Here is a 22641-nt window from a genome sequence, read left to right on the forward strand (position 1 = left end):
CCCCAAGCCGCCCGGAGCACGCCGGGATTTGTTGTGTGTGGCAAACTGCCGGCGCGAGGGCTGCCGGGAGTTGAAGTCCTTGAGGACTACAAACAAGATGGCTGTCCGGCCGAGTTTCTGGGTGTGGAGGATGGCCCTACCTAGAAGAGGTCGTAGGTTCAAATCCTCACTCATCAAGTAACCTCTGTACCTCAGTTTTCTCAGTAGTAAAACCCGAAAACAGTAGTACCTCTGTTCTTAAGATTGATAGGAGAAGTAAGTGAATTAAAACCTCTAGAGCCCTTAGAAGTTCTAAGTTATAACACTTCTTGGCACATAGTAAGTGTTAGTCGCTCAGTCGTGCCCGACTCTTCGCGACCGCATGGACTGCAGCCCGTCAGGCTCCTCTGTTCATGGACTTTTCCAGGCAAGAATAATACTGGAGTGGGTTGCCATTTCCTTCTCCAGTCTTCGGTGTTTTAATGTAAATGAAGTTGGTGACGCTTTAGAGGAAACAGCATGGAGGATCAGGGAAAACCTCAGCGTTCTGAGCGGTACTGGCAAGCCTTCCAACCTCTCTCTGGGGGCATCCAGAGGCAACTGCTTGCTAAAAGGCTAGCAGAGTTGGCCATCCCAACCACTGATCACGGCCGTATTTGCCGTCTCAGGAAATGGCACTGTCGTCTAGTCTGAGTTGCTTATACCAAAGTCATGCCCTTCAGTCAAAGACCACCAAGAACTCACACTTGTGTGGCATATGGACACACAGAGTTCTACTTCATTTCCTTTTCAACTGTTGAGTGGAATTCTATTGTAAGGCTGTGTGTGCTTAGTAGCTCAGTCGTGTCCAACTCTTTGTGACTCCATGGGACTGTAGCCCGCCAGGCTTCTGTGTTCATGGGGATTCTCCAGACAGGAATATTGGAGTGGGTTGCCATGCCCTCCTCCTGGAGATCTTCCCAACCTAGGGATCAAACCCAGTCTCTCGCACTGCAGGTGGATTTTTACAGTCTGAGCCACCAGGAAAGCCCCATTGTAAGGCTGCTGCTGCTGCTGCTAAGTCGCTTCAGTCGTGTCCGACTCTGTGTGACCCCATAGACGGCAGCCCACCAGGCTCCTCTGTCCCTGGGATTCTCCAGGCAAGAACACTGGAGTGGGTTGCCATTTCCTTCTCCAATGCATGAAGGTGAAAACTGAAAGTGAAGTCACTCAGTCATGTCCGACTCTTAGCGACCCCATGGACTGCAGCCTACCAGGCTCCTCTGTCCGTGGGGTTTACCAGGCAAGAGTACTGGAGTGGGCTGCCATTGCCTTCTCCATTGTAAGGCTAAGTGTAGACAAATCTGACTAAGACTTGGGTATATATTTGCAAGTAGGTAAATGGATTCCTAGGTGGAAAATTGCTGACAGTGTTTTAAAAATAAACATGTTCAACACAATGAGATGCAATGGACTGAATGTTTGTGTCCATTGCACCTCATTGTGTATCAACCCAGATGGAGTAGAACATGAGGTTAAAAACAAGAAGTCAAAAGAAGCAAGCATCAGCAGCGAGCATTTATTGAGCACTTACTCTTTACCAGGCACTATGCTAGGGCACTGCTTCTCATTAACTCCACCACAACTCTCTACTTCCCTGGTGGTTCAGATGGTAAAGAATCTGCCTATAATGCAGGAGACCCAGGTTTGATCCCTGGGTCGGGAAGATCCCCTGGAGGAGGAAATGGCAACCCACTCCAGTATTCTTGCGTAGAGAATCCCATGGACGGAGGAGCCTGGGGGGCTATAGTCCATGGGGTCACAAAGAGTCTGACAAAACTGAGCGACTAACACACACATGTGCTAGGGCACTGCTTCTCATCATCACCACTTTGCAGGATAAGAGGCTAAGATTCAGAGAGGTGAAGGACCAATCTCAAGGTCTCACAGTTAATAATGGTGGTTCTGGAAATATTTGATTGATTCCAAAACTAGTTATATCATCACTGCTTTCCACAAGGAAATAGAAACTTTTTCCCCTGCTGAGCATCCTCCAAATGTATATTTGAGGGAAGATCCTTGCATTAGTCAGGGTTCTGCAGAGAAATAGAAACTACAGGATGTATAGGAATATATATATATATATAAAAGAGGAGATCTATTATTGGAACTGACTCACTTGGTTACGGAAGCCAGGAAGTCCCACCATCTGCCCTCTGTAACTAGAGAACCAGAAAGCCAATGATGTAATTCAGTCTGAGTCTGAAGGCCTGACAATCAGGGGGCTGCTGATGTGAGTCCATATCTGAGTGCGAAAGTCTGAGCACCAAGGGCAGAAAATGGATGTCTCAGCTCAAGCAGAAGGAGGGAGCCAATTTGCCCTTTCTCCTCCTTTTTGTTCTACGAGAGCCCCCATGGCTCAGTCGGTAAAGAATCAGCCTGCAGTGCAGGAGACTGCCTGCCATGCAGGAGACGCAAGTTCGATCCCTGGGTCAGGAAGATCCACTGGAGGAGGAAATGGCAACCCACTCCAGTATTCTTGCCTGGGAAGTCCCATGGACAGAAAAGCCTGGCAGACTACAGTCCCTGGGGTTGCAAGAGTCGGACACGACTTAGCCACTAAACCACCACCAGAACCCCCAGAGGATTGGAGGATGCCCCCCACATCAAAGAGCCATTTGTATTACTCAGTTCCCCAATTCAAATTCCAATCTCTTCCAGAAACATCCTCAGAGGCACACCCAGAAATAATATTTCACCAGCTATCAGGAAATCACTTAGCCTAGTCAAGCTGACACATAAAATTAACCATTACAATCCCTAAAAATTTGATGTTCCTGCTTTAAAAAATAGAACAACCTCTGTAGGACAGAGAGAAACCTATATGTTCAGGGCTTGCCAATGACATTCCAAATAGAGGATGCCCTTCTCAAAAGCAGCATCTGGGGGCCTGCCTGGTGGCTCAGCGGTAAAGAAGCTGCCTGCCATGCAGGAGACACAGGTTCAGTCCCTACTCCAGGAAGATTCCAAGTGCTGTGGAGCAACTAAGCCTGTGAGCCACAACTAGCACAGCCAGAAATGAATAAATAAAGGTATTAAAAAAAAAAAAGAAACAAGGAAGAGTAAACTAAATACAAAGCATGCAGAAGGAAGGAAGCAATAAAGATTAGAGATGAAATAAATAAAGAATAGAAAAGGGACTTCCCTGGCAGTTCAGTGGTTAAGACTCCACACTTCCAAGGCAGGGGGCATGGGTTTTATCCCTGGTTGGGGAACTAAGATCCCACATGCTGCAACTGAGACCTAGTGCAGCCAAATAAATAAATAGTTTTTTAAAAATCAAGAGAAATCAATGAAACGGAAACTTTATTCTTTGAAAAAGCTAACGCAATGTGACAAACCTTTAGCTAGACAGATCAAGAAACAGAAAGCAAAGACTCAAATTATTAAAATCAGGAATGAAAGAGGGAATTATAAGGGAAAACCACAAACAACTGTATGCCAACAAATTAGATAATTTAGATGAAATGGATAAATTCATGAACAAATTAATAAAACTGATTCAAGAAGAAACAAAAATTTTGAATAGGCCTATGATAAGAAACTGAATTAGTAATAAACAATCTTCCTACAAGGAAAAGACCAGGTCCACATGGCTTCACCAGTGAAGTCTACTGAATATTTAAAGAAAAATTGATACCAATCCTTCACAAACTCTTCCAGAAAATAGATGAGGAGGGAAAATTTCCCAATCCATTATAGAAGGCCAGTATTACTTTGATGCCTAAATCAGATACTAACTAACGAATGTCACTCATCATCTGGCTTTAAAAGGATTAGGTTATTAGGCATTGCAGTAGCTGACTTTCTGCCCTGAAAGGAGTTCAGGGCAGAGATCAGGAATGAGGCACTCTGCTCTGGGAAATCTGGCAAAACAGGTCTGCAGATAGATAGTTTCAGGAAAGAATTTTATGAACCCAAACTCTTGCATCAAAGCACTAAAATCATTAACTGAGATATCTGTTCCTACTTCAAAATAGTACAATATTTAAATTTAAAAATCAATTGTATTCCTATACACTAGCAATAAATAATCTTGAAAATGAAATTAAGAAAATCATTTCATTTACAGGAGCATCAGAAAGAGTAAAATACTTAGGAATAACTCTTAACAAAATAGCATGTGACTTTTACACTGAAATTATAAAACATATTTGAAAGAAGTTAAAGACAATCTAAGTAAATGAAAAGCCTGCCTATGTTCATAGATCAAAAGACTTAATAATGTTTAATAGTTTTTAAATTAAAAAAAATTTTTTTGTGCTGCACCCGAGACATGTGGGACGTTAGTTCCCTGATCAGGGACTGAACTCACGCCTCCTGCATTGGTAGGTAGAGCCCTAACCACTGAACCGCTGGGGAAGTCCAATATTGTTTTAATATTGAATACTCCCCACATTGATTGGCAGATTCAATGCAATCCTTATAAAAATTCTAGCTTTTTTTGCAGATATTGACAAAATGATTTTAAAATTTGTACAGAAATGCAATTGTGTGTAACAAAGATTTTGGCCTTTATCTCTGGTTCTGCAGGGTGTTTCTGTATCCTGAGAATTACCTGACTGATAGGTGTGTGTGTATTATGAGCTCTGTGGATCATTCCTGAATTTGTGCTAATGAATGAGGTGATCCCAGATCGGGGCTAGTCATCAAAAAGACCAACTATGTGATTAAAGGGTTGGGGCTTTGAGCCAGCCCAGCGCCCATGGAGAAAAAAAGAAACTGAAGATTGAAACCAACCATATGGCCAATGATTTAGTCAACAATATTTACACAGTAGTTCAGTTCACTCGCTCAGTTGTGTCCAACTCTTTGCAACCCCATGGACTGCAGCATGCCAGGCCTCCCTGTCCATCACCAGCTCTCGGAGTTTACTCAAACTCATGTCCATTGAGTCGGTGATGCCATCCAACCATCTCATCCTCTGTTGTCCCCTTCTCCTCCCGCCTTCAGTCTTTCCCAGCATCAGGGTCTTTTCCAATGAGTCAGTTCTCATCAGGTGGCCAAAGTATTGGAGTTTCAGCTTCAGCATCAGTCCTTCCAATGAACATCCAGGACTGATCTCCTTTAGGATGGACTAGTTGGATCTCCTTGCAGTCCCTTGGAAGACTCTCAAGAAGACTCTCAAGAGTCTTCTCCAACACCACAGTTGAAAAGCATCAATTCTTCGGCGCTCAGCTTTCTTTACAGTCCAACTCTCACATCCATACGTGACTACTGGAAAAACCATAGCTTTGACTAGACGGACCTCTGTCGGCAAAGTAATATCTCTGCTTTTTAATATGCTGTCTAGGTTGATTTTACACAGTAAAACTCTGGATGACAGAGTTCACTGGAGCTTTCTGATGATGAACACATAGATATGCTGGAGGATGAAGCACCCTGAATGCATGGGGAGAGGGCATGGAAATTCTGCACTCAGGAACACCCCTCCTCCCTGCTACATCTTATACTAGACATAAGATGTACCCTTTCATTTGTATCCTTACAGTGCAGCTGTGATCAAAACATAACTTCCCCTCAGTTCTGGGAATCATTTCAGTGAACTGTTGAACCTAAGAGGTGTCACGGGAACCTCCTGGATTTGTAGCTAGTCTGTCATAAACATAGGTGACCCCACTTGACGCTGGCATCTGAAATAAGGGAAATCTTGTTTGACCCAATCCTGTGCCCTTAAACCTGGTGAGTCTGATGCCAACTGTAGATGGTTAGTGTCAGAATTACACCGCAGTATTGCACTCCTGTCAGAACAGCAAGGGACCCGGAAAGCCAAACAATCTTATAAAAGAAGAACAGTTAGTGAACTCAGCCTCTCTTCTATGATGAGAAAAACACACAGAGTTCTGAGTTGCTGCCCAGACATTTTACAGGGTGATAACCCTGCTCACACCCAGAGTCTGAACATCTAGATAAGACTTAAGTTTGGGGTGCTCACTGTTCAGTTTCCACTTTGCTTTTCCAAGGGCACCTTTTAAAGTAGCCACTTAAGAGTTAAGCAGTTAAGTAAAAAATTAGTGATCTCCACCCCAATTACTTTATAAGTAATAAGTGCTTGGCAGCAGCAGTGGTAAAGAATCTGCCTGCAATGCAGGAGACACGGGTTCGATTCCTGGGTCAGGAAGATCCCCTGGAGGAGGACATGGCAATCCACTCCAGTATTCTTGCCTGGACAATCCCACGGTCAGAGGAGCCTGGTGGGCTACAGTACATGGTCACAAAGAGTCGGACACCACTGAGCAACTGAGCACATACACCCTGCTCTCTATCTCCAGCTCACTCCTGATGTGAGACTGAGGACTGCCCTTCCCCCACTCATTATAAACGCCGCTCCCCCCCCAATCTGGGATCTATAAGTAAAAATTCTTGTAAATTCTTGTAAAGTAAAAAAAAACACTTTACTTCCTTTATGTGGGCATATTGAAACTTTGCCTTCAATCAAAATCACCCCATGGGTTTCACTTCTCCAAACTGGGAGCTCAGATGCTGAGGGAACTACCTTGGGACCCCATGTGGGTGTTCTGTGGCCCGTTATTCAGCAGGTCATAACCTGCATATTCTTAATTCAATACACCATCTCCTCTGCACATGTTCCAGTTTCAAAACAGCTACTCTGCTCTTCAAAGCCTTAATTTCTCCATCCGTGTAATGGGGATGATAGTTCCTGCCTGAAACGGCCCATTAGAGGATTCAGGGAGAAGGGGAGTATAATGTGCTTATTTAATGCCTGTCCACCAGATCTCTTTGCCCTGCCCAGACATTCTTCCTCAGCTGCTGGCGTCCTCCAGTTGCCTACTGAACATCTACAGGAAGTTCCAAGGACACAAACCCAACCTGTCCAAATGGAGCTCAGTCCCTCCCTCAGCCCCTACCCCAAGCTGCAGCTCCTCTTCCTGGGTCAAGGCTTCTCCATCCCCCAGTGCTCACACCAGGCACTTGAGGTCCCCTTACTCAGCCCTCACCATAGTCAATTGCACGTCCTAATGGCCCCACCTCCCAGAATGCTCTTGGATCTGTCTACTTACTGTCCCCTCACCACCATGTTGCCTTCAATCAGAAACCATGAGCTGTCAGCTCTACCCAAGTCTCCGGATGGGTCTCTCTTTCTCTAGCTGTCTACACCGCTCCTGATCTGGCTGCCTCCTTCTCAACAGCATCCCTACCCCTTCCTTGCTCCTGCTGTCACCTCCTTGCCATAAGATTCTTCTTCACTTGTGTGCATGCCATTTCTCCTGCTAACCTACCAGAAAATGAAAATACCTTCTAACTGTCAAGATTCAGCTTACCATGGGGCACCACCTCCAGGAAGCCTCTGTGATTCCACCTCTAACTCTCGGTCAAGGTGAGGGGCTTTGAGCTCCTCTCTGTTCCCATGTCATTCTGTGCTTCCCACAAATATTTGCTGAGTGCATCGCCAGGCCTTGTGCTGAGCACTTCGTGTGCATTATTTTATATCCTCTTCACTCTTGATGTCATATCTGTACTTTGTCATGATTAAGGCTGGTGCTATGGTTATGCTTGTCCTACAGATGAGAAAAATGTACTTAACTGCTCAAGGTCACACAGTAAGTAAGAGGAACTTCCAGATGCAAAACCCAGTTCTGTCTGAATCTCTGAAATCTGCGGTATCACAAGTATAATTTGTAACCTAACTTCCTTCCTCAGTCCACCGGATAAGCTGTCTCATTTTTTTAAAAAACCATTGAATTGTAAACTTTATTATTTTTTTTTCTTAAAAATTTTTTTGGCCATACCACTTGGCATGTGGGATCTTGGTTCCCCAATCAGGGATCGAACTCATGTCCCCCTGCGTTGGGAGCACAGTCTCAACCACTGGATCACCAGGAAGTCCCTGAACTGTCTTATTTTTTACCTTATTGCTCTCACATCACCTCCTCTGCAAAAGCCTTTCTCGCCTGTCTCCTTTACCCAGCTGACTTAGCTCTTTCTTGCTTGTTTGTTTCCATGGGCAGCCCCAGGGAAATTTCCTGTTAAAATCCCAGTTCCACCTTCTCTTAAAAACAATCGAGAGATGGTCAACACAGCGCCTGAATCTCAGCATGGCAGCAAGGACCAGGGTTGAGTAGCATCTCCCCTTTCCCCCCGCAGCTTTGGGATGGGGTGTGTTCTAATTCCTCAAAGACCTCACCCCTCTCTGATGGCAGCCCCTTCCACCACCAACGCCCTGTGTTTCCTCCCTGGAACCCTCACCCCTCTCAACTCTCCTGACTTTCTCTTGCCTACTGACTGCAGCCCCTAGAAAGGAAAAGATGGTGTCTCTTTCTTTTTTCATCTGGCCCCATCTGATATAACCAACATGTTATCAAAAGCGACAGAACCGAAGGGATTCTTTGCCAAAGCAAAGCTTTAGTCTGCTGTAGCTGTTTGTCACTTGCCGCTGAACACATTAGGTGGTCACTCAGCAGCATCTTTCTTTTTGCCTGGTGGCGGTCAAGCAGACAGGAAAAAGCCCTTTAGCAATTATAGATTACTGGTCATATAATTCCCTCGACTGTGACAGGACTGCCCCTTGGCTTCTGTGGAGAAAACAGTTAACTCAGCTGCCCTGAGATCGAGTGAAGCTACAGTGAAGCTGCTCAGTCGTGTCCGACTCTTTGTGACCCCATGGACTGTAACCTGCCAGGCTCCTCTGTCCTTGGGATTTTCTAGGCAAAAGTACTGGAGTGGGTTGCCATTTCCTTCTCCAGGGGATCTTCCCAACCCAGGGATCTAACCCAGGTCTCCCACATTGCAGGCAGATGCTTTACCATCTGAGTCACCAGGGAATCTCGAGATCGAACATCCTTAGAAAGTCCTGCTCACAAGGTTGGCCCTTGGTTGGCGCTTGGGAACTTGGATTTGGGGAGTTTCCCTGGTGGCTCAGACAGTAAAGAATCTGCTTGCAATGCAGAAGACCCGGGTTTGAGCCCTGAGTCAGGAAGATCCCCCTGGAGGAGGAAATGGCAACCCACTCCAGTATTCTTGCCTGGAGAATTCTATGGACAGAGGAGCCTGGAGGGCTACGGTCCATGGGATCAAAAAGAGTTGGACATGACTGAGCAACTAACACTTTCCCTATTTCCAGAACTGATAAGAGTGGCTCACTCTACTTATTTGTACAAACAATGTTGTTGTTGTTTAGTTGCTCAGTTGTGTCCTACTCTTTGTGACCCCACGGACTGCAGCACGCCAGCCTTCCTTGTCCTTCACTGACTCCCAGGGTTTGCTCAAACTCATGTCCTTTGAGTCAATAATGCCATCCAACCATCTCGTCCTCTCTCGTCCCCTTCTCCTCCTGCCTTCAATCTTTCCCAGCATCAGGGTCTTTTCCAATGAGTCAGGTGGCCAAAGTACTGGAGCTTCAGCTTCACCATCAGTACTTCCAATGAGTATTCAGAGTTGATTTCCTTTAGGATTGACTGGTTTGATCTCCTTGCAGTCCAAGGGACTCTCAAGAGTCTGTACATGACTACTGGACCTCTGACTATATGGATCTTTGTTGGCAAAGTAACGTCTCCACTTTTTAATATGCTGTCTAGGTTTGTCATAGCTTTTCTTCCAAGGAACAAGCTTCTTTTAATTTCATTGCTGCAATCACCATCTGCAGTTGGAGCCCAAGAAAATAAAGTCTGTCACAATTTCCATTTTTTTCCCCCATCTCTTTGCCATGAAAAGATAGGACCAGATACCATGATCTTAGTTTATGCTGTTCATGCAAGCAATGTAGTTTATGCTGAATACCTGTTTTCTTTCTGGAAGTTGAATTTTGGCACATGCTAAACAAAGAGTGCGTACATAACCAGCACTCAAGAAAAACTCTAGGTACTGAGTCTCTAACAAGCTTCCCCTGTAGACAGCAGTTTCACACTTTTGTTGTCACAGCTTGTTGCTGGGGGAATTCAGTGTGTGTTCTGTGACTCCCCTGGGAGAGGACCCTTGGATGCTTGTGCCTTGTTCTGGTGGGACTTCGTCCCATGTGCTTTTTCTCTGACTTGAGCTTTGTATCCTTTAGCTGTGATAAATCGTAGCCATGACCAGGACTATATACCAAGTCCTGTGGGTTCTCCCACTGAGTCAGTGGAGCTGAGGGTGGTCTCAGGAACACCCGACACAGGTTCTCTCTGCTTGTCTGGACCCCACTTCCCTGAGGCCTTCTTCCCTGGTTCCCACAATGGGGAATGACTGTCCGCTAGGCCCAGTGAAACTGTATCAGCAGACTTTGGAAACAGGGTCTTGGATCAAATCCTGCTCCGGCTGGCATGGTGCAGGCCCTGGTACATGGCCCCTCTTGTAAAGATAGGTCAGTACCCGTGGCTGGTACTTAATCATGGCTGGTTCAACCTCCCTAAGAGCACAGGCTTTGCAGGCAGACCTGGGTTTGAATTCCTGCTCTTAATTCTCTTACTTTCTGAGATCTTGTCTTTTTATCTGTAAAATGGGTGAAATTGGGTTTAGTTTGATGGAATCAAGCAAAGTACTGCCTATAGTGCCTGGAACAGTCACCATGCAGCAAATGGGAACTTTTATTGTTGTTCTGGTTGTCGGTGTGAAAGTCTTCTCCCCAAATAGACAGGAAGCATCTCACTGTTTTTTGTTACTTTCTCAGGTTTCAGAATTCTCTTACACAAACTAGATCAGGTGCTTACACAAATTTTCAGGTGCTTGAAACTTTGTTGAAAGGATAATATTTTACTCTGTACCAAAAGGCATGAGTTTGTTGCAAAATAAAAACCAAAGTAGTCATTACCATTTAAAAAATCACATTTGAGTGATTATGTGCCATGCACTGTGCTAAACAGTTTGCATAGATAATTTATTCCATTTACTCTTTACAACAACCTTGTGAGTGTGGTGCTACTATATCACCTTTTTTGTTTTGGCCGTTGCACTGGGCATTAGAAGAAAGCCAAATAGGAAAGTGAGCCACTCTTACTCTCGTGGGCTTTCACATCCACCGGGAGTTCTAAAGAACCTACTGAATTATTGTGTAGGTGTGATTTTGTTTGTTTTTTGGCCACACCGCGTGGCATGTGGGATCCTGGTTACCCGACCAGGGATCAAAACTCACCCCCCACCCCAGGATTGAAAGCATAGTCTCAACCACTGGACCGCCAGGGAAGCCCCCATCATCACTGTTTTGAAGATGAGGAAATGAAGCTTAGCACAACTGTGGACTCATGCAAATTAGTGGCAGAGGTGGAATTCAAAACCAGGCATATTATTAATAATCTACTCAGGCTGCTGGAACGAAATACCACAGACTGGGTGTCTTAAACAACAGAAGTTAATGTTCTCATGGTCTGGAGGCTGGAAGTCCAAGATCAAGGTTGCTGTCTGGGCCAGTTTCAGTATCCAGTGAAAAGTCTCCTCTTGGTTTACAGACAGCGGGCGTCTCCCTGGCTTTCAGTCGGGGCCTTTCCCTATGCATGACTGTGAAGACTGAGCAAGGGGGCTCTCTGGTGTCTTTTCTTACGAACACTCATCCTGTCAGATCAGGGCTTCACTTTTACAGCCTCATTTTATCCTTAATTACTTCCCTAGAGGCACCATCTCCAAATACAGCCACAGTGGATGTAGGGCTTCAACATACAAATTTTGGGGAGCCACATTCTGTCTATAACACCAGAGCAAACGGTCACAAATTACTCAACCCCTTGACTTGTTCTACCATTATTATTAGGAACCATGTGGGGTTGGGAGGTAGGTGCTTAATTTCCTTCCCTCGGTCAGAAAGGGAAGTAGGACTGCTAAGCTTTCAGAGGTCTAGAAGCATCCCCCTAGAGGGTTTTGTCAGGGAACACTTGAGTGGGCTTCTGGATTGAGAAGTTCGGCTATACTTGGAGTTTAGACTAAAAGGGAAAGAATTTGAAAGAGAGGGGAAACCATATCTCAGAAATAAAGTCTTTTCTTTTTTAAAAAATTACTTACCTGGCTGCACCCAGGTCTTAGTTGCAGCATGCAGAATATTTGGTTTTGCTATGTAAACTTGTGGTTTCAGCATGCGGGATTGTTTCCTAACTGAAAATCGAGCTTGGGCCGCCTGCATTGGAGGCACAGGGTCTTAGACCGTGGACCACCAAGGAAATCCCAGAAATAGCCTTTTCTACCTATTCCCCCATCAGAAATGGCTTGCTGGGAGGCACAGTGGGCTTTACAGCCAATGGCAATAGGTAAGGGGAAGTTTCTTTGAAGTGCTGCCAAAAATGTCGTTTGTTGATCTGATTTCTTTCTGTGGTCGGATAGTTTCAGTCTTGATCTTTGTTCTGAGGAAGGATGGAAAATTGTCCACAGGCATATTTCGAATACTCCTTTCGTTTCCTTCTTAGCAGAAGCACCCAATCTAATCAGGACTTTTTGCTTGCTTTGTAATTATTTACTTAAAGGACTTCCTGTGCATGTTCAGACAAGTAACTCATTCTTGTAAATTATGAGGGGCTTGGAGATTGTACTGATATTCCTAAATACCATTAAGCCAGACAGCTGCTGTGGTTCATTTGCCTTTAGAAAGATCCATAAATCCTGAAACATTAACTGAGAATAACTGGATTCACAAGATATAAATTCTTAAGACAGTGACGAGGGAAGATGCAAAAGACCTCGTTTTTCTTTAAAAACAAAATTTATTTATTTATTTGGCTGTGCTGGGTCATACCATGCAGGATCTTTAGTTGCGGCTTATGGGATCAGTTCCCTGACCGAGGCTTGATCCCGGGCCTCCTGCCTTGGGAGTGCAGGAGCCGCCACTGGACCACCAGGGAAGTCCTAGGAGCTGCAGTTTTAAGCTCTAGGAGTAGTATTTAAACCTTAGTTCAGAACCCTGAATTTTTTTCATTTATAAATAAGCAGTTCTAAGAGTTCGAATGCTGTTTCTCAGAATTTTCTATTTTGATCTTCCTTGATCCAGAGACTTAAAAAATTTTTTTTTTTTCTTCTGGAAATGAATCAAGAACTTTAAACTGAATTTCCAAAGATCGAAAAGGGGAAAGAAGATGCTTCGGGTGACAGGAGAGCAGCTGTCCAGGAATAGATTAAAAAGGCTCTGCTCCACCAAGGTGGAGCTGAAAATGTACTTGGTGTTTCACACCAGGCTAATTCTTGGTAATATTATCTATATTTCATGTAGGTAAAATGCATTTATTTAAGTGTGGACCAAAGAGACCCTTAGGCAGTTTGCATGGTTCCAAAATGGAATTCCCTGAAGGACATACTAACAAGACTATTTGTGAAGGTCATGACTTCGGAAGGAAGATGTGGTTCTAGAGCAGAGGGTAGTAAACCCCTGTCAAATCTAACCCACTGCCTGCTTAGTAAATAACATGCTACAAGGGCTTCCCAGGTGGCGCTAGTGGCAAAGAACCTGCTTGCCAATACAGGAGATGTAAGAGACGTGGGTTCGATCCCTGGGTCGGGAAGATCCCCTGGAGGAGGGAAAGGCAACCCACTTCACTATTCTTGCCTGGAGAATCCCCATGGACAGAGGAGCCTGGTGGGCTACCGTCCCGAGGGTCGCAAAGAGTCGGACACGACTGAAGCAGCTTAGCACGCGTGTGGCACGCACACGCTACAAGGGCAGAGTTCAGTAGTTGCAACAGAGGAGGTGTGGCCCACAAAATCTAAAATATTTACTACTGCCTTTTCAGGGATAAGTCCCCTCCTCTTGAGGGCCTCAAGTTGGCCCTATTTCCATCTCTTCATCTACCAGCCTAGCTGGGGAACATGGTATATCAAATACCCCATGAAGAGCCGATCACTCAAACCCTGCTTCCGTTGACATGACAAACTCCGCCGCCCGCTAGTGCCCGAGCCACAGTTTAGTTAAGATAGTCAAAGCGGTTGAAGCACCTCTGTTCTCAGTCAGCAGAGGCCAGAAGAGAAATAGGTAAGAAGTTTATTTTTTAAAACTTTAAAATTAGCAACCATTAGAGGGGAATCTTCTTTAACTTAATCTTTTCTTCAATATTTGAAAAGTATCTCATCTTTGTTAAGAGTTCCTTGGCTTTTTCAAAATTGTCTGAAATAAAGAGAAAGATTAATGTGAGAGGCTTCATTTCAAGCAAGAATAAAATCACTCTACCATCCAAGGTAGCTGGATCAAAGCTGAGCGCTGGGCTCTGGAAGGTTGATCAGTTACTCAGTAGATCTGAGAGAGGGAGATGGAACATCTGGATTGCTTTTGGGGACAGAGGACTTAAACCAAAGGGAGCAAAAGCATGCTTGTTCACAGGATTCAGACTTTAAATAAGAAGTTGATTCTTCTTCAGGATGATACCCAGTATAACTAAGTTGTGTTTTTTTTTTTTTAATTAATTAAATTTTGGCTGTGCTGAGTCTTTGTTGCTGCACGGGCCTTACTCTAGTTGTGGCGAGCGGGGCCTACTCTCTAGCTGTGTTGCTCGGCCATCTCATTGCCGTGGCTCCTCTTGTTGCGGAGCATGGGCTCTAGGATATAGGCTCAGTAGCTGTGGTGCATGGGCTTAGTTGCTCCGTGGCATGTGGGGTCTTCCCAGACCAGGGATCGAACCCATGTCCCCTGCATTGGCAGGCAGATTCTTTGCCGCTGGGCCACCAGGGAAGTTCCTAAGTTGTGTTTCAAGAGTCCTCCCCCCATCATATATGGTGGTCGAAGCCTGATAAGGAATGCGGAAGGACCTGCTGTAGGGGAGAAGGATGGAGTGGACCGCCAGGCCACCATGTTCAGGACTGCAGTCTTGGTTCCAGACTGCTTCTACTTTCCAGGTCCTGTTCTAGGACAGCTCTTATCACACTGTATGTACTTATCTCTGGGACTTTGGATTCTGAGAGGTGGCCTAACTCCTTAGAATAACCTCCTTTTATCTGGGTTAGTATGAGTTGCTTTCTCCTTCCTACAGTGGAATGATCCCTAGGCCAAAGGGCTATTATTCTTATTTAAGGGGTGGCACAAGATAGGGATGGAGGGAATGGGCTGTTCTTGCTTAAAAATAGCTAGAAACAGATCTAGTCTCTTCAGCCTGAGAGCCAGGAGCAGTGAGGACTCCATATTTACAATTTAGCACAGTTGAGCAATGGGCTTCTCCTTCTGGGCTCTGCAGAAGATGGGGTTTTGCCAAATGTTGACTGTGCAGCCTTGCTCTCAGGTCAGTCTGGGTTGGCTTCAGCCCACATCCCTCACCTTATCTTCTCCTACTTGCCAAAGGGGAATGGGAGCATTTTCTCTCATCTAATCTTCAGTGGACATTTACTGGCTTGGCACACACCTGGATTCTCTAGCAAGACTGAATCCTTGAAGGCAGAAATGTAGGCTCATCTCTATTTTATCGCTCCCCACATACCTGTCAAAGGATGGGCATATAATAGCTATTTATTGAACGAGTGGTTATATCTCAGTGCTTAGAATTTCTTTCCATATTTAAGAAAGTCAAGAAATGAAGGGAGTACCTCTTTCAAAAGCTCTGCTCACATCGTCAGTCAGTTCTTTCTGTTTAGCTGAAAAAGAAAACCAAGATCTTAATTTTTCTGTTTAAGTAGACTGATAATATGAAGACAACCCTCTGTCATTTTGTTGTGAATACAGCACAGCAGGGAGGTTGGATTCAAGGGTGAGGCCTCATAACCTCTGTCTCTACATGTTCACAGTGGCAGCTCCTGTTCAGTGCAGCTCTGGCTGACCCTAGTTGCACTGTTTTCCTACCCAGGCAAGGTCTGAGGGGCAATCACCAAAGTTCATAAAATGGCTATAGAAGCATTAAAAAAGAAAAAAGGACAAGGAAATATCTTATCTCCACCAAGCACTCTGAGTCTTCCAGATTTCAGCTAATGGTAAATCAACAAGCTGGGCTCACCTATCAGCAGGGTGTTACAGAATCAAGCAACCACTAGTAAATCATACAGCCTCTCCTTCCCAGGTAGCGCTAGTGGTAACTCCCCTGCCAATGCAGGAGATGTAAGAGACGTGGGTTCAATCCCTGGGTCAGGAAGATCCCCTGGAGAAGGAAATAGTAACCTATTCCAGTATTCTTGCCTGGAGAATCCCATGGACAGAGGAGCCTTGTGGGCAATGGTTCATGGGGTTGCAAAGAGTTGGACACGACTGAAGTGACTTAGCACTTAAAACGCACCTGAAGAAAGAAGATGCCAGATGAAGCAAAGGAGCAGCTCCCTCATGTTTGCACTGTTTCCTCATTAGGAAATGAGGAATTTTATAAGTGCATTTCCCAGATACAGAGAGTATTAATCACTTATGGGGGTACCTGCTTTCACAGCACTTTTAAATACATTATATCCCCATCACAGGCAACGACAGGTATTGGAAAAATGCACCGTGGTTACACGGCTGGTGAGTGGAAGAGCTCGTGACAGACCCCAAGTCACCTGGCTCCTAGTCCAGTGGCTAGAAACTCACTTTTCTGGTAGCAACGTGATGTCGACAAAAAGAACACCCGATTAGGAGTCTGGAGGCTCTGAAGTCCTGACCTCAAAACCATTTAGCTCATGCCCTTGAACGTTCACTTTAACTGGGCCTTAGTAGGTAAGGGAGTAAATTTAGGAATTACTCTAAATGAAGGTCAGTGACCTGCTTAAAGCCAAACATTAACTATAGAGCTAAAATAACCCCCACCTCTGACTGAGCACTTACCATGAGCCAGGCTCTGTATCAAGTGTTTTACACACTTTGTTGTCCAGTTGCTAAGTTGTGTCTGACTCTTTGCAACCTTATGGACTGTAGCATGCCAGGCTTCCCTGTCCTTCACTATCTCCTGGAGTTTGCTCAAATTCATGTCCATCGAGTTGGTGATGCCATCAAACCATCTTATCCTGTCATCCCGTTTTCCTCCTGCCCTCAATCTTTCCCAGCATCAGGGTGTTTTTAACTTATTTAATCCTTGCAACAATGGGTGCTAATATTGTCTCCATTTTACAGATGAGGAAACTGAGGCTGAGAGAGGTGAAGGCACTTTGCTCAAGGTCACACAAGAAGTCAGTGGCAGTGTTGGGACTGAACCCAAGTCCACCTCATCCAGAGCTTCATGATCCTCTGCTTGCCAAAGCCATACAGCTTGGCCTTCTGACTGCAAACGCTGAGTTTCTCTTTTTCCAACACCACACAGCTCTAGTGTTGATATACCCTCATTGGACTGCTCTCCCACCACAACTTCTATTTTACTGCTTTTAACTTGTTTGTTATTTATTCACTCACTTGATAAAAATTTACTGAGTCCTTGTTACACTCCAAGTACTGTTATGTGTGCTGAGGATGTGAGAGAAGCAAAAAGCAGACACAATTTCTGCCACCACGGAACTTCTGGTCTAATGGGAGAGGCTGATGTGGGTCCACATAGAACAGTAAGGTTATAACTATCATTAGTCCAACAAGAGAGGGGTACTCTTGGCTAAAAGATATAGACAGAGGTCCTCTGAGGATTTCCTGAGGAAGTGGGGACTGCCCCCAGACCTGAAGGAGGAAGAGTTAGTAGATGGGGTGGAGGAGAAGGGGATTTTGGGCAGAAGCAACAGCACCTACAAATGCCCTGGGTAGGAAGGTGGAAAGTACAGATGAAGAGCTGGAAGCAGCCTGCATAGCTGGAATGGAAGGAGCAAACAGGAGGAAGCAGAGGCCCAGCTATCCAGGTCTCTTTAACCTGAAAGTGATGGGGAGCCAAGGGAGCCACTTCCAAGTGTTTAAGCAAGGCCAAGGGTGCTATGATTAGATTTGGGTTTCAGAAAGATAACACATGTGATAGTGTAGGAATATATCAGATTGAAGGTAGAGACGGACGGGTCTGGAGTTACTCCAGTCGTCCAGGTGGGAAAGAATGGTAGCTTGGGACAGGGTGGTGGCAGTGAAAATGGATGGATGGATTTGAGACACAGTAAGAAGGTCAGTTTTTCAAGACTTGGTGGTTAGACTGTCTGTGGGGGGGAGGAGGAGTAAGTTGTGAAGAACGCCCACTCAGAGTTTTGGACTTGAGCAACTGCAGAGTGTCATCCACTTAGAAAGGGAATATCCGCAGAGGAATAGGTTGATTTTGGGGCATGGAGGATAGACCCTCATGACTTTCACGTGGGACACACTGAATTGGAATATATAAACTCCATGAAGGCCCAGGTCTTCTCCTTCTGTTCACTGCTGTATTCGCAGCGTCCTGCGTAGTGCCTGATACACAGTAGGCACACCATAAACATTTGTGAAAGTTTGTACGTGGATACAATTTGAGTGAGAAACCTGGAGCCTTTTCTATTTGGCATGGTTAATTTTATGTGCCAACCTGTTTAGGCTGCAGTGCCCAGCTGTTTGCTCAAACACTAGTCTAGATGCTGCTGTGAAGGTTTTCTGTACACGTGATTAACATTTACAGTCAGTTGACCTTAAGGAGATTATCTTTAATAACACAGGTGGGCCTCATCTAATCATTTGAAGACAGTAAGCAAAAACTGCGTTTTCCTGAAGAAGGAATTCTTTCTCATGACTAACACAGAAGTCCTGCCTGAGTTTCCACCCTGCTAGTCTATCCAACATAGTTTGGATTTGCTAGCTCCTACAATCACATGAGCCATTCCTTAAAATAAGTTTCTCTCTCCACACACACATACACTATTGATTCTGTTTCCCTGGAGAACCCTGACTGACACCCTATGGAATAAAGTGAAAGTAAAGCAATACGGGATCATAAGAGCAAGGTTTCATTCTTTGCTCTGCTGTATCTGCTGAGTGACTTTGGGTATTCCCATGAACTTCTGAGGCCTGTTTTTCTTGGCAGAGATAATAATATCATCCAAATGATGTCATGGGTGGGAAAGAGCACTGTGGTCTACAAAATACTATTACATTCTTAGTTTAAGCCTGCTTTCCAGAGAATTAGGGATTTTGCAGGTCTAACAAAATGGGTTTCAGTATGATCAAGAAAAAAAAATTCCCTGAATCACTATGAAGACCAATGTGTCCTCTTTATATCCATTTTCCACTTAACCTCTACATATACAGGGATTTCTCTGGTGGTCCCATGGTTAAGAATCTGCCTTTGGGCTTCCCTGGTGGCTCAGATGGTAAAGTATCTGCCTGTAATGTGGGAGACCCGGGTTCTATCCCTGGATCGGGAAGATCCCTGGAGGAGGAAATGGCAACCCACTCCAGTATTCTTGCCTGGAAAATCCCATGGACAGAGGAGCCTGGTGGGCTACAGTCCATCGGGTTGCAAAGAGTCGGACACAACTGAGTGATTTAGAGTCTACACGTACTCAAAATAGCAATATAATATATTTGGTACTATTTTATCTTTTACCTCTGACAATAGATTCAATCTCTTTCATGGCAGTTTCACCTTGAGCTTCTGCAAGTTTTTCATTGATTTCCATTATTTCCGCGAGGAATTGACTATCCATCTCATAGTCTGTCCCTTCGGGAATCTCTACACCACGGAGCTTTAGCTATTGGGGCATAAAGCAGGGAAAATTAAGTTTAATTCAAGAAATTATGGCTAGAGTCATAAATCCTACTCACCATAAATCCTTCTCACCCTTTAGAACAAAATGTCACTCACAGAGAAAACTTGAAGTGTCCCAGTGATGAAACTGGGACCGAGACAGGAGTATTGGAACTCTCCTACCTGGAACTGTGTGACCCTGGGAGAGTCATTCTTCCACTTGGGAGGTTGAACTATGTATCTGTAAAGATTCTATTAAATCCTAAAACTCTAAGGTGCTCACTTCTCTACCAGAACAAAACAAAACAAAAATTATTCTTTCCTAAAAGCCAGTGCTGTCTAATTCTTTAAATTTATAGCAAATGGTAAAAAAAAGAAAAAAAAAGGCAATTGGGCAAGTAAAGTTTATAGAGATACTCAGAAAAATATATGCATGTAGTAATTTTGAGGTTAATTACGGGTCCCTAGACTAGCTAAGATCTCAAGCACTCTTCTGTTGAATACAGGGGAACAGCTGTCCCCCAGAGCAATGGGACCAGGCAGTCATGATAGAAGGGTTGGAAAATCACCTTACAAGGTATAGTCCCCTGCTCAGGGGGGCCAGAAGGGTCTTATAGGCCTCATTGACAAGGGTCGAATGCTTCTCTGAGAAGTCCTTTTCATTCTGTAAGTGGAAATGAAGATAGTCATATTACCATGCAAATCAGCCATCTTACATTCACAAACTGTTTCATAAAACACTGATGGGCAGGCACATAAGGAAGAAGAACTGGCGTGGGATAAGTTGTTTTAATTTTCAGATGATGGGTTTTAATTCTGCTAGGAAGCAAGGTAAAAGCTCTGAGTGTAGGATTGATCCAGGGCCTGGTTGGTTGTAATCAGGCTGCCCCAGAGCAAAGCTGGTTGTCCAGTTTTGTCCCTGGTAATCTCATAACCATAGGCCACTGCACCCAGGGTGCATATGTGTTTGGGTATGATTGTGCTACGTCTGTTGTGCTAAGTCACTTCAGTCATGTCCGACTCTTTACGACCGTATGGACTGTTGCCCACCAGGCTCCTCTGTCCCTGGGATTTTCCAGGGAAGAATACCGGAGTGGGTTGCCATGCCCTCCTCGAGGGGAGCTTCCCCACCCAGGGAATGATTAGGGGTGGCCAATAGGCTTACCTGAGACCTCTGGCTGAAGAAATCTGGGTGGACAAGGCGCTGTAGTTGCTGGTATCTATGTTGGAGCTTCACAGTGTCAACTCTGAAGGAGCGGTTGCTGGAAGGAAATCAGGAGATGAAACTCATGCATCAGATATTTATAGATCTGTATACTATGGGCCTGGTTCCTCTTCTCATGGGGGACACAAGAAACATGTAGACAAGAGCTATTCCAGAAAGTGGTAGGTACTGCAAAGGAAAACAGAACAGGGTCAGAGAATGGTAGATGTAGTGGACAAAGAGATGACATTTGAGCTGAGACCTAAATGATGATGAGGAGTAATCAGAGATCAGAGGAAAGACGCATTCAGGCACAGGGAACACGCAGAGACCTTGAAGTTCGAACAAGATTGGCATGCTTGAACAACTTACAGGGTAGTGTTACCGCAGCCCTTCATAAGTGCTCAGTGACTGGTGGGGCCAGAGCCCAGAGTTAAGGGGGAGAGGCATTCCAGAATCACACTCTATTTTTCTAAGGTCCAGGTCCCTATATTTCTGCCTCTCACTTTATTTTAAACGAATCCCCTTCGCTTTTTATTCCCAGAGCCTGCCCTATCTCTTTAGCTTCACCCAAATTTGTCACCTCTCCAAACTCCTCGACCTTCCGCGGTAAACAGGAAAAACACCTATTTCTCAGACCCTCCAGTTCTCACTTTTCCCTTAGATTCTGCCCACAGCCTTAAGTTTTTCCATGCTCTTACTCTCGTAGTTTGGATACCACTTCTGTACTTCTTTCTTAAAAATTTCAAGCCAACTTTAAACATTCTGAACTTCAAGCTTCTATGCTCCAAAGTGAAAGTGGAAGTCGCTCAGTCGTGTCCAACTATTGCGACCCCATGGACTATACAGTCCATGGCATTCTCTAGGCCAGAATACTGGAGTGGGTAGCCTTTCCCTTCCCCAGGGGATCTTCCTAACCTAGGGATCCAACCCAGGTCTTCCTCATTGCAGGAAGATTCTTTACCAGCTAACCCACAAGGGAAGCCCGTAATTAATGGATCTTCCCAACCCAGAGGTCGAACCCAGGTCTCCTGCATTGCAGGAGGATTCTTTACCAGCTGAGCCACCAGGGAAACCCAAGTATACCGGGGTGGGTAGCCTATCCCTTCTCCAGCAGATCTTCCCGACCCAGGAATCGAACCGGGGTCTCCTGCATTGCAGGCAGATTCTTCACCAACTGAGCTATCAGGGAAGCCCTAGGGCCGCGCAAGTACCCTCCCCTCAAAGCCCCGCCTCTCAACTTGGCCTTCTCTCAGAACCCGCCCCTCAAGTCTCCCTCCATTGCTGCCTTCAAACTTCAGTTTCCCCTAACAACTCCCCGCCCCTCCACTCCAAGACTCACTCTCGTCTTCATCCCCCCAAAGCGTCGTAGCCAGCCCCTTAGTTTCCTCCCCAGACACATCCCACGCACCCTTCTCGACCAGGCTCCACCTCCAGCCCGGTTCTCCAGGGCTCCTCCAACCTGTGTGACTGGTCCAGCCTTCCTCCTCCCCTAGCCCGACCCGCCCTCCCCTCTCGCACGTCCAGACGCGCTTCAGGAAACGGCCTCCATACCAGTCCATGAGGCTGAAGTAGTCTCGAGTCGGGTCAGGTGGCTGCAGCGCGCGGCACTGAGGGCAGAAGAACCGGTCACCCCGCGGTGGGCCTCCTAGGCCGCCGCAGTTCCAACATCGTGGGGAGCTGCTTCCTGCCAGCGACGCAGTATTGCAGTTTAGCAGTCTTCTCCCGAGCACCCCTGTCGGCCACCACCCCGACGCCCGGAGCAAGGCCCCGGTCCTTCCGCCCCACATCGGGCCGGCGGCCTACCTCGCCGAGGTCACCTGAGGCTGACCAGACTCGTGCTAGTGATTGGCTGGGGAACTGGGCGGGGGGCGGGACCACCCAGGGGAAACCTGGATTTTGAGTCCCGCTCTGCAGCTTAAACTACAACTCCCAGAAAGCATTGAGGCCGCGGAGGCGGCCACATCCGCTGCTTCTTATTGGCCCGGCGGGAGCGGAGGGGTGTTTTGATTGGTGGAGGGT

The 22641-nt window shown here is 45.7% G+C and overlaps 2 protein-coding genes and 1 long non-coding RNA gene across 11 annotated transcripts in view; 2 read left to right on the forward strand and 1 right to left on the reverse strand.

The window, feature by feature from the left end:
- Window positions 1–62: 62 nt before the first annotated feature.
- On the forward strand, window positions 63–17219 carry LOC145526631 (uncharacterized). The gene is made up of 2 exons (XR_014069041.1): window positions 63–149; window positions 16916–17219. It is a non-coding gene; the product is annotated as an uncharacterized LOC145526631 (long non-coding RNA).
- Window positions 13888–22447, reverse strand: HSCB (HscB mitochondrial iron-sulfur cluster cochaperone). 9 transcript variants are annotated; one of them, XR_014069024.1, is made up of 7 exons: window positions 22174–22447; window positions 20581–20677; window positions 19990–20079; window positions 19314–19419; window positions 15433–15480; window positions 15252–15326; window positions 13888–14026 (listed from the first exon to the last, which is right to left on the reverse strand). XR_014069024.1 is itself a non-coding variant. In XM_081542846.1 (7 exons), the coding sequence occupies exons 1-7, from the start codon at window positions 22407–22409 to the stop codon at window positions 14017–14019; spliced, it is 687 nt and encodes a 228-aa protein (XP_081398972.1). In that variant the 5' UTR covers window positions 22410–22447; the 3' UTR covers window positions 13888–14016. The 9 variants fall into 9 exon arrangements, 4 of the variants coding, with proteins under 4 accessions (XP_081398972.1, XP_081398970.1, XP_081398973.1 ...); XR_014069023.1 differs by having other exon boundaries at window positions 19275–19419; XR_014069026.1 differs by having other exon boundaries at window positions 19275–19419; window positions 19985–20079.
- Window positions 21966–22641, forward strand: part of CHEK2 (checkpoint kinase 2) — a 34505-nt gene continuing 33829 nt past the window's right edge. The window contains exon 1 of the mRNA XM_081542792.1: window positions 21966–22434. The gene's annotated coding sequence lies outside the window, so the exon portion shown is untranslated. The remainder of the gene's footprint in view (window positions 22435–22641) is intronic.

The sequence above is a fragment of the Giraffa tippelskirchi genome, chromosome 11 (assembly GCF_054371585.1).
Source record: "Giraffa tippelskirchi isolate mGirTip1 chromosome 11, T2T-mGirTip1v1.2.pri, whole genome shotgun sequence".
Lineage (NCBI taxonomy): Eukaryota > Metazoa > Chordata > Mammalia > Artiodactyla > Giraffidae > Giraffa > Giraffa tippelskirchi.

Excerpts from the sequence above, each read along its gene's own strand:
- HSCB (XM_081542844.1), bottom strand. The coding sequence starts at position 22,409 with ATGTGGGGCGGAAGGACCGGGGCCTTGCTCCGGGCGTCGGGGTGGTGG. Across the intron at positions 20,080-20,580 it reads TCTTCAGCCAGAGGTCTCAG|AATGAAAAGGACTTCTCAGA; the intron begins GTAAGCCTATTG and ends TTCCACTTACAG. Across the intron at positions 15,481-19,274 it reads GATTGAATCTATTGTCAGAG|CTAAACAGAAAGAACTGACT; the intron begins GTAAAAGATAAA and ends TTTCTTTTTCAG.